General features: G+C 43.7%; 1 protein-coding gene across 2 annotated transcripts in view; it reads left to right on the top strand.

Moving 5' to 3' along the window:
- Positions 1-2053: 2053 nt before the first annotated feature.
- Positions 2054-11826, top strand: part of PIK3R1 (phosphoinositide-3-kinase regulatory subunit 1) — an 82406-nt gene continuing 72633 nt past the window's right edge. The window contains exons 1-2 of one of the 2 annotated variants that reach the window (XM_006119162.5): positions 2054-2200; positions 6760-7518. In XM_006119162.5, the coding sequence (XP_006119224.1) occupies positions 7185-7518 (334 nt within the window). In that variant the 5' untranslated portion in view covers positions 2054-2200; positions 6760-7184. Of the gene's footprint in view, positions 2201-5153; positions 5239-6759; positions 7519-11826 lie in introns of those variants that run through there. The other variant, XM_075932352.2, reaches the window with a different exon arrangement.

Below are 11826 nucleotides of genomic sequence, written 5' to 3'. Positions count from 1 at the left end.
CTAGCCGAGGGCTGCGCTTAAAGGGTCCCGACCCCCACCCCGGACACACAGTTCTAAGGGGTGCCCCGCTTGCAAAGAAGTTCTGGCTTGGAGTGCCCTGAGTGCCCACACTGGGCACATCACACCACTCGGCCATCAGCCCGGCTGCACTTGCCGCAGGCTGCCATCTGGGGAGAGGGGGCAATTGGGGGGCTGCAGGAGAGCTTCCACCCCCAGAAGCCTGCAGAGCCAGCCCAGTCCTCCCCATCGGGGGCTCGTACCCCATTCCTCCCTCACCTCCTTCCACTTACCCTTCCCTAGCCCCCCTTCTTATTGATGTACAAAATAAAGATAACGTTTCTTCCAACATTGACTCTGTCTTTATTGAACAAAACTGGGGGAGACTGGGAAAAGGAGGTGGGAGAGGGGAAGAGAAAGGCTGGGAGAGGGGAGGGCAACTAACATGATCAGGGGTTGGGAACAGGTCCCAGATGAAGAAAGGCTACAGAGACTGGGACTGTTCAGCTTAGAAAAGAGGAGACGGAGGGGGGACAGGATAGAGGTCTCTAAAAGCAGGGGTTGGGTGGAGAGGGTGCATTCAGAAAAGTTCTTCCTGAGTTCCCATAAAGAAGGACTAGAGGACACCAAAGGAAAGGACTGGGTAGCAGGCTTGAAACTAGTAAGAGAAAGTTGTTCTTCTTGACAAAGCAAATAGTTAACCTGTGGAACTCCTTGCTGCAGGAGGCTGTGAAGGCTAGAACTAGAACAGAGTTGAAAGGGAAGTGAGATCAAGTGATGGAGGTTGGGTCCATGGAGTCCTATTAGCCAGAGGGTAGGAGTGGTGTCCCTGCCCAAAGTTTGTGGAAGGCTGGAGAGGGATGGCACGAGACAAATGGCTTGGTCATTGTCCTCGGTCCATCCCCTCCAGGGTCCCTAGGGTTGACCGCTGTTGGCAGACAGGCTACTGGGCTAGATGGACCTTTGGTCTGACCCAGGACGGCCATTGTAAGCTCAGGGCTCAGTGTCGGGGGTCTCAGTGGACCCCCTTGATTTTCATGCACACCTGGTCCTGGGTGGCCAGGCTGGCAGCTCTCCTGCCCTAGCCGGCCACTTTCCTGTGCCTAGTGCGGAGATCGTGGACGAGGTCCACGATGTCCGCACTAGCCCAGGAAGGTGCCCGCCTCTTGCGGTCCAGGGCAAGCTCCCGGGAGCCGCCAGCCTGGTCCCGGCAAGAGGGGGTGGGCTGGGGGGCATCGGGTGGGTGGCTCTGTGCCGTGCCAGGTGCAGGGTCTGCTAGCTGGGTGCTGGCAGGCTTGCACCTGGCACGGGCACCGTAGCCAGCCCGTGCCCCTTTAAGGGGTCCGGGGCCGGGAGGGGGGCATAGAGTTTCCCTGGTGTTGGCCAGAGTGGCCACCAGGGAAACCTGGGGAGGGCTAGCCTCCCACTAGTTCGAACTAAAGGGCTACACAGCCCTTAGTTCGAACTAGCTAGTTCGAACTAGGCGTTAGTCCTCGTAAAATGAGGTTTTCCTAGTTCGAACTAAGCGCTCCGCTAGTTCGATTCAAATTCGAACTAGCGGAGCGCTAGTGTAGCACCTATTAAAGTTAGTTCGAACTAACTTTGTAGTGTAGACATACCCTCACTCTTCTTCCTCCTTTGCTGCACTGAGTGCGTTCCCACAGCCACTGGCCAGCCCTGGGGATGCGGCTGGGCACGCTGCGGGGAGACAGGCAGAACGCTCACAACCGGGCTACCCCGCCGGAGCCCAGCACCCCGACCCGTGTTGCCCCTACGGCCAGCAAAAGCCAAAGGGCCCCGCGGGGGAACCAAGTGGCCGCTGCGGGCCCGGACTTCCTTCTGCGCAGCCACTGGGGACGACAACGCAGGGCCCCAATTCCGCCCTGGCAGGGCGGGGGGGGCTCGGTGCAGGCGGCAGAGCGGCTCCAGGGCGGTACCCGGCCCCCGGGGTGCAAGGCCGGCGGCGGCGCCCGGGTCAGCAGCACGAGCTGCCCGCTGCATGACGGCGCGAGCGGGGGGGGCGGCGCTCTGCCCTCGCAGCCGGGCGCGGGTTGGTCGGGCGCGAGCGGGGAGGCGGGGCCGGGCCGGGAGGGGGCACCGGGCGGAGCTGCAGGAGCCGAGCGGGACGCGGCGGTGGCGGTACCAGGCGCGGGCTCCCGGCCGCGGGGAAGGAGCGAGGGACGGCGCGGAGCGGCAGCGGACGGTAAGGGCTGTGCCCGGCCCGGGGAGGAGCTGCCCGAGCCAGCCGGGCTCCTCCCGACGCGGCCGGGGCCTCTCGCGCCGGGGCAGCTCTGAGCCCAGCGCCCGTGGGGTGGTGGCAGGAAGCGCTGCCCTGCGCGGCGCCACGGGACCGAGCTGCAGCAAGCCCGTGGCGGCGGGGCAAGCGCTGGGCTGTACAGAACCTCGCGGAGCCCTGCCCCGGGCCGAGCTGGCGAGGGAGAGCGCGGCGGGTTTGCCCTGTGCAGGCAGGCTCTGTGCAGGAGTCGCGTCCCCCTTTGTGTGCAGCGTTTTTGCTGCCCCCGGCCTTGCGGGAGGCAGAGCGACTCCGGGAAGCTTCCAACTTTGAAGCTCCAGAGCTTATTGACTGCCCGGCGGGAACCGAAGCGAGCTTGAAGTCCCCCAGCTGGCCTGCCGATTATTTTTTAATAAAGGAATGGGCTGGCTTGACACACCAAAGAGTGGATGGCACTTCCCAAGGCAGTTGTGCAGTGTGTAGTGTATGAGCATAGCAAGATGTTAGATGGGTAACTGTTGAGTAAAAGCATTCATAGCATTGCAATTTTAGATTTAACTCTCTCAGCGTTCACTCTCTTATTCGTGACCAATATGAGTTTAACAAAGAAATGGGGCAGTTTTTCACGTGCTCCTTACAACTCAGATGTATGTACATAATGCTCGTGTTCCCTCTTTCTTATGGACTGTGCTTAGAAACTTTTTAAAAATCAATGAATCTTTACTTGCCTTTATGTTGTGAGGATTATGGAGAGAACTAGGCTTTGTCTTGCCTTTCTTTCTCAGTGATCTCTAAAAACTTGCCCCATATATTTAAAAAATAAAACAAAAAACTTTTAGAGAGATTATTTAGCAATATAACCAGTGTCCTTAGTTAGCCAGCTTTTATACAGATTTATACAACAAACTTTCCTTGGGAGATGGCAGCTTGATATGGAATATTTCATACTGCTTTGAGAAACTGCATTTCTTTCTGAGCCTTAATAATAATAGTTGAAGGAAGAATAGCTTTTATTAAGAGTATTGCAACTTTCCTGTCTGCTTTTGTAGATACAATCTAATAGTTCAAGGATTCTGGTCCTGAAGTGGGAGAAAAAAGTACAATTGGTTGCCAAATACCTGCCTCCAAGCAATGGATTGACTGTACTTGCAGTATGTTGTGCTGTCAGCTGTTAGCTTGTCCCCCAATCTTACACCTGTGGGGACAGAATTCTGGCCTTCTGACTGATGGAAAGCTAACTTCTTTGCAGAAGTTATTTCAGTCTATGAGTGACCCCTTAATTGCCTGTCAGAAGAGGATTCCAAATGGGATTACTTCTCCTCCTCCTTAATAGGATGGAAAGATACTTAGGTCTGGCTGCAATATAAGATGGTACAAATACCAAAAAAAAAAAAAAAAAAAAAAAAATCAAGACGCTGTCACTTATCTCCAGTATGGCCCTGCAGTCAGTGTATATATAATTTTTATGGTATGTCTGCTTACGTTTCAGAAGGGCATTCATTCCTTGCTGGAATCTGGGATTGATCAATGTAGTTTGTCTGTGTAGAAAATTTGAATTAATTCTCTACAGAAAACCACAGTTACTTATAATGCTTTATTCTTAAATGAAGCAGTTTAAAGTGGTGCGATATTTCATTGGTTTATTATTTATCATAAAATGTATTGAGTATTATATTAACTTTCTTTAGAAAAATAGCATCTAAACAAGCTATTTACCTTGCTTACTTCTATTTAGAGAATAGTAGCATCACACTTTCACTGTAGAGATAACTAAAATTTTGAGTTGCACCTTGTAGACACCTAGTGGGGAGAAGTTAGTCCAGCAAATATCCACTGCAGCTCTAAATTTGTTGATCTGTTCTTTTGCTGACAACTCATGTGATAATTAAAGAAGGAAAGTTCCTATGCTATACAGATTTTCTAGGAATTTTCTTTTTCCCTGCAGCAGATTAGGGGAATCGTTAGGTCATATGAATGCATGTATGGTAGGAACAATAGTATCTTGTGCATAGTCTGTCGAGAGTGGGGAGGGGGTGGATTGTTGTTACCCTGATAATAAGTATTTTGAGGATACATGTGAGCATGAGAAGATTGAAACAAGTCTCCCTCTAGTCTGACAAAGATTGAAAGCAACATGTATTCATGAGGGTGGAAGGCAGAACCATATTCTTTTTCAGTTAGTCAACAGAGGAATGCTGCTGTGGGAGGAAATGCTTTGGTACCACAGGTGTGGGTGCCAGAACATTATTTTTTGGAAACAGGGAAAAATGCTTAAAACAAATCAGAGTGAAGAATGATTTGTAGGAACCCCTAGCAATCTAATGCTGAATTTTTAGTAAGGAGTTTTAGCACAACTCAGAGCTGGAATTCTGCCCAGACTTAGGAGTACTTGTAACCCTTATCAATCCCTATCTCATTAAGCTCAAACCCTTAGACTGCAATAGAACACATCATGCCCTATTCAGCTCTCTTGGGCACCTAGCTATTCATTCATATTTCCTCCCTAAATATAGCTATGTTTCTTGCCATTGCTGCGTCATTTTTCCTCCTTTTTAAGCTCCATTTGATGAATAATACTTAAGACAACCTCTTAGATATTTATTTTTAACTCAAATATCGGAAGATGGAGACCATATAACTCCATTTGGAATAATGATTGTCTATTTAACACCTTAACAGGTGTTAAATAAGCAACTGGTGACACCATTGATTTTTCTAAAAAGTGTATTGCCATGCATCTGAACTAATATGTAAGGCTCTAGTTTATTGCTGCATTTAAAACTCTTTATTTAAGATCATATTTGCCCATCAGTGTACAAAAACTGACTGGTCTTTATGTGAAGAACTTTGGGAGGATGGACAAAATGGCTGCTGTCAACCCACTAAAAACTGACTCGTCTGATATCATGGTCTAATCTTTCAGAAACCCTTATTACTGCCTGACAACCACCTCTATTGCTGCATGCTATCTGCAATCTCAGTGTCATTGTTTGCGGCATTAGCTGTGTGTAAGTGAGGCCCCAATAACTCCTTCCTGATCCAACTACAGCGGTGTGCATCTCCTGGTCCCATTATAGCTGCCAGAAATTAACTAGAAGCAGGGATTGTATACTCTCCCTGCTTGGGAAGATGGTATGGAAGGTGATGTAGCAGCCATTATGGCAACTGTTTCTTTTGAGGATTCTACAATGCAGGATGAATCCAACAGTGTCCAGCTAAATTGGGCTTAGGGCAACTTCATGCTACTTGAGCAGAACAAAGGTTTTCTAACATACCAGTGAATTGGGCCCTTTGTTCTCCTTTTATTCTTCTGATATAGGATTATTCAGACTTGTTTGTTTGTTCTACTACTGTAAGCTAGTTTATAAACATTTGCACAGCACTTCAATATACAGTAAAATTGTTGCCTGCTCATATTACATAACACTCTTAGGACTTTTATTATGCTGCAATTTAAAAGTTTTTCAGTGTGACATTGAATACTTTGCAGTCTTTGATATCCCAACAAAGCAGTTCAAATTATGACGGGACATAAGTGAATGCAAAGGGATAATAGTTGAAATAATAAAGTGTTAAAAAGATTCTGTAGTTCTATATAGTATATCTAAAGGTTCTTTTTCAACAGTGTTTAACTTATTGTTTTCTCTTTAGATTTGATTTAACTTTCAGACCTATAGTCTTTGCATTAAGTTATTTTAAACTCCCACCCTCCCAACCCTGCTCAGTTGCTCCTTCTTAGGTGGTCTGGGTGTGTCAGTTTCAGTTGCTGCATAATATATCTTATCTAAAAAAACAAATTAATAATTGAGGGGGAAGACCCTCACCTAACCAAAACACAAAGTAGCTTAATTTAAGAAACAGAGAGCCAGAGTAGAATCACTTCTGACTTCTGTTGAGCAGAGCGTGAAAATTGAAGGCAAGTGTGGTAAAATTGCTCAAACAACCCTCCACTCCTCTGCCTATTTCTCCAACACAAACAAGCAAGTGAGCTACTCTCTGCAAAGTTGTATGGAGGTCCATGGGGCTACAGGAAAACATTTCTGGGCATCTTTATTCTCTGCTAAACCCTCAAAGGAATACTCTGGATGTGAATTCTGACCATGTCATCACTTCCACTAGTGGGTTCCCATTCTGTCTTGGCAAATCTCCTGAGAAGAAAGGCATTAGATAGATCACTGCTGCCAGGTTAAATAGTGTGCTGAAGGAAGAAGTGTGGTGGAGCTAGTCCTCTGCAGGTACGCTAATATCCATAACGCATGCCCCGGTGTCTTGAGATACAGAGGTTCAGAGGAACAAACCACCTATTTGACTGAAGGATTTAAATTAGCCTCTTCTGACAGAAAATTAACAGTTGTAAATGGCCATAGTTTTGGTCTATAGCTTTTGGGCCTTTCCATGTGAATGTATGACCTGTCCCATGGTTTGAAAAGTGTGTCCTGAATATAGCTTAAATGTAACATAGTTTAAGTGTTGCAAACTTAAACTTAATGAAGTCTGAAACAAGGTCATGAATCTCTTTCTTTTTCTAGGTACAGCATGTGCACAGAGCTCAATAACAAAAGACTTGAGACACATGGATGTTCTATGGCAAGTACATCAGAAGAAGGTGTAACAGTCTGCAAATTTCAGCTACACTTGAATTCTTGGTCCCAGGAGAGCCAGGAAACTCAGAAAAGGAATTAATTGGAAGAATATTGATCTAGACATAGAAGAAGTGGAACACGTTCTTCTTATTCTAAATAAACAGATACATTAAGTAAAACATCAGCAAACCAATTCCAGATCCTGGTGCTTTATGAATCTTTGGAGGATTGTATTCTTTAGAAATTGCTATTGACTTTTTAACTATCCCATTTAGTACATTTTTAATCTCTTTGTACATAAAGTTTAATCTGGACAACTTGAGATTTGTTATTGTTTAATTACATTATTGAACATTAAAATATTTGCCAAGATGAGTGCAGAAGGATACCAGTACAGAGCTTTATATGACTACAAAAAAGAGCGAGAAGACGACATTGACTTGCACAAAGGGGATATATTAACGGTGAATAAAGGTACCTTAGTAGCACTTGGATTTAGTGATGGGGAAGAAGCAAAGCCTGAGGAAATTGGTTGGTTGAATGGCTGTAATGAAACCACAGGGGAGAAGGGTGACTTTCCAGGAACTTATGTAGAGTATATTGGAAGAAAAAAAATTTCTCCCCCAACTCCAAAGCCTCGTCCTCCTCGACCCCTTCCTGTAGCACCAAGCTCTGCAAAAGTTGAAACAGACAGTGAACAGCAAGGTTAGTGGTGGTAGTTCAAACATTTTTGTGTGTGACTTTTTGCTCTTTTCAGATTTTTTTTCTCTTTTCTACAGTTTTCATTTAACTACAAGTTTGTTTATAAGGCAACCTGGCAAATGTACTGAAGTCAGCAATTTATAGAAATCCTATAAAAATTTCATATGGAGAGTGAGTAGATATAAGTTTTTAAAAGCTTCTGGAAGTTTTTCCATTTTGGTGCATCCAGTTCACTAGCAGGAATTCTCTGCAAATATTATATTCCCACTATTCAGTTCTTAATGGCTTAACAAGAGAGATATAACCCTAAGTGAAAACATTGCTAACATTTTCTCTTACGTAAGATCAAATATCTATAAAATAAATAATAGAATGATCATAGAAGAAACTTTAGTTCTTTTACTATGTCTCCTGTCCACAAACTGTCGAGTTTAGTTCTGTATAAAGGAGAAACAACTTCCTATAAGTACATTCTTCACTAACTTCTGCAACATGGTGGTCAGAATGAAGGTAGGATTTGGCCTATGGCCCGCAGCTGACAGTGGAAGGAGTTTTAAAAGTGATTTGTCTAACCTATCTACTAAAATTCAGACCTTTAGGTTGTGTTTGCAGTAGCGCTTTTGTTAGCAAAACATTTTTGTTGAGCAGGGATGTGGTAAAAACCAATAACCTTGACTGGCAAAATTTCACTCACAAAAGTGTCTGTGTGGACAGTATTCTGTCAGGAGAAGAGCATCTCCTGCTGACATAGCTACCAATACTCATTGGAGGGTTAATCATGCTAGCAGGAGAGCCCACTCCTGTTGTAGAGCAGCTACACAGGAGACCTTACAGCATAGTGGTTATAGCGATACTTCTGTGCCATGCATGGTCAGGTCAGTAGCGTAGACATAGCCTCAGATATTTGCCTTAAACCAAAAGAAACCAGTCAAACCCTGCAGGCAGTATTTTGATATTTAAATTTAAAAAAATTTTTTTTGCATTCTTCCTTATTTCAGGTGCAGAAATAATTACACAAAGAATCACTTAAGTAATTTTTCTGTAACAGTTTTTGTTGTTTGTTTTGCCAGGTATTAACTGCAGGTAGTAGTATTTTTAAGGCTCCCTGATTTGTATGGTGGCACAACTGTCAGATATAATGACATCACATTGTATACCATGGACCTGGTGGTATTGTCATCCAGAATCGTGACATTGGTCAATCAGCTACAGAGGGATGGAAGCTGGTGATAAGAGATTCTCTTTGTACATAGCTGCTTTAATAATCTACAGTGACAGGAAGGAGAATACAGAAAATCATATATAACTAAATGGAAATTTCTAAAACACACTTTTAAAATGTGATAGAGGCTTAATAAAAAAACTCATGAGACCTATTCTAGTCACTCTTCCTCAAATATTTGAGTTATTTGTAACTCTTTCTCTGTTTTGATCATGGGGACTTAAACCCTGGATAAAAATTCTAAAAGCGTTTGCTATTTTTAAAATTCTAGTTCTAAGTGCCTACATTATTCATAAAAAGTATTCACTTGCCTAGTGGGATTTTCAGAAGTATTTTGGCCCATGTCTTTCAAAGTACTTATACTGTGTTCTGTCTGTTGTTGTAATGCCTAATCCCTACCCGGCCTGCCCCATATTAGGTACCCACCTCCCCAAACACTACATGAAGAGAGCTTACATATGTAAGAAGGGATTTTCAGAAGCTGCCTAAGCTACTCATAAGTGAAGTGGAGGGAAGAAAGGCTAAGGCATTGAAATGGTTGACTGGGCCAGAAATAACTACCTGTCTCCATTAAAGCTGTGAATTTTCTGGGGTTATGCACCTAAGATTGGTCAGCCTCTTAGGTAGCTCATGCTTTAGCAGCCAGAACAATCTCTCCTCCTTATTCTTGAAACCTGTCTTATGACTCCTTGTACCCTCACTGCCTTTTCTGCATGCACCTATTGGTAGTCTACCTCTGAGACTCGTGATACAGAGGTTGGCAGGCCTATTACCTGTAGGATTGGCCCCCGCTGGTGATGTAAGTGTTCCTTGGCTGGTTTAAAAATCCTACATTGGTGCCTCCTGGGCTTGGACTTAAGCTAGGGCTTGACACATCTCTTTAGCTGTGGCACAATGTCAGCACTTAGGTGGGTTTACATAGGTCCATGAAAATGTCATGGTACCTAATAGGGATGTAAAATCCCATTTAATCAGTCAACCGGTTAAACATTGAGTTAACTAGTTAACCACTTAGATGGTATCCCCAGGTGGGGGAGCTGCTCCAGTCCAGCATTGTGCAACGGGCCAGGCCACAGGTTAACCAGAGACAACCCTACTGCCTACATAGTGTAAACATTTTTTAAAACCCCACTAGGTACCTTTCTGTATCTTTAGGCATCTAAATATTTAATCTTGCCTGCCAGAGGCTCTTTAAATCCCATTGGCTTTCAATGGGAATTAAGCTCTGAAGTGCCGAACTTAACTTAACTTCCATTTTCAAATGTAACTCAACTAGATACTTTTCAAAAGTCCTAACCTTCAACTGTCTTTTTGGTTCAACTTCAAGTCTGGTAAAAATTGGTTATTTCTGTCCTAAAGTTATTACCCACAGAATAAATTACGTGGGTGGGCAGTAAGAACAAGACGTAAGCAGTGTAAACACAGGTAGCAGACAGTGTTAGTTTTGAAATACAGCAAGCAAGGAGTGGAATATATTTATTGCCTTAGGTGTTCATGGCGCTTCGCAGATGTAATTTTAGTCTGGCAGCCACCTTTAACAGGCAATGATGGGTGAGTCAGAGTTGTAGGTGATTCATGGTAACTTCTCTGAGCTCCACATGATTCCTCATTTACTTTAGGGCATTTTAGAAAGTTATATCCAGAGCTGTTTAGTGAGTGTCAGATTGTTCAGAGAAGTCATCTGGCTAATATTGATGCTCTGGAGCCCCTTATGGAATGTGTTCATTAAGGGCGCTTATGCATACTTTGGCTCTGGCTGATCAGTGAAATTCTACTGTAGCCTAAGAGCCCATTGTTGGCTTGTGTCTGCATGTACTATTGCTAAAAATCCGAGATGAAAATAAGTATCTCTCTTTTGAGTGGGATAGTGCCTAGAACTCCAATGTCAGAATCTCCCCAAGTTTGCAGTATATTGTCTCAATCTACAGTATTAATGAAATGCAAGATTAGCATTCTTTTGTTACCTTGCAGCTTTGGTGACTTACTACTGCAAAACAAGCCAAATTTAACAGAGAATTTAATAATTTGAAAGGAGATTGAAAACTCACTTTGGCTGTTGGCCAGAAGCTATTAAAATCACTTTTGCAGTCCTATACCTGTGACTTCCTTATAAAAAAAAAATCTTTTACTTCACCAAGACTTATTTGAATTCAGGTGTGTCTTTATAGCTTGTAACAGTTGACTACACGGTTGGCACATAAATGACCGAATGGAGGTCTCTGCACAGTTGTAAGGGAAACATAATACTTTGAACTGCAAGTGGAATCATGAGGAGTTAATTTATTTTTGAAGGCTTGTATGTTCACTTGAGAGAAATTAGAAAAAACTAAATGTTGAAAAGGTACGTGTACCTTAGTTAAATAAAATACTGTTCAAACATCTTTTTTAAAAAAAATTAGGGCACAAGAGTATGTGCACAAATGCTGGAGTCAAAAGAGGATGGGTTAGGGGGAGGGAGAAAATCAAAATGAAAGAAAGGAATAGAAACTGTTAGATATTGAACACACAAAATACAAGTCATTTGAACAAAAAAAAAAAGTTAAGAGGGAGTCACTGCAATGAGACCTGTAGGTGAAAAGAGAAATATAGTTCAGTTACAGTATGAGATGAAAAAGAGAAGTTGAAAAGTATTTGATTTTTAGATGGGTAGTTCTGCTTTAAAAATTGCTGTAGGGAATGGAAGAGTTAGTATTGTCTACAGGCCAAATTAACATGGCGGCAGGCCAACAAGATTCTTCCCAGGATGATAAAGTATTGCTCTGCACACCCCTACAATTCATTTTGAATGTACTAATTCCTACTGAGAAACTTGCTTGACTGTATTTGGTCAAGTTTATATTTTCAGTGCTTAACAATTTGAAACTGCTGTATATCAAAGGGATAGACTAGTGGGGGAATTGAAAAGAATGACATCTCTTTCTTTAGGATTACAAACTGGCTAAGTGTGTGAGCTTTTTGTTGTAATTTGAGCCATCTCTCTCTCTCTCTCTGTGTGTGTGTGTGTGTGTGTGTGTGTGCGCGCGCACGCGTGCATGCGCGCGTGCGCACGATGATAGTAATTTTAGAGAGCTTATCAGAAAGATAAATGG

This window comes from Pelodiscus sinensis, chromosome 6 (assembly GCF_052426305.1).
Source record: "Pelodiscus sinensis isolate ZL-2025 chromosome 6, ASM5242630v1, whole genome shotgun sequence".
Taxonomy (NCBI): Eukaryota; Metazoa; Chordata; order Testudines; family Trionychidae; genus Pelodiscus; species Pelodiscus sinensis.
Note: the sequence above shows the minus strand (reverse complement) of the source record. Positions and strands in the feature narration are given on the sequence as shown.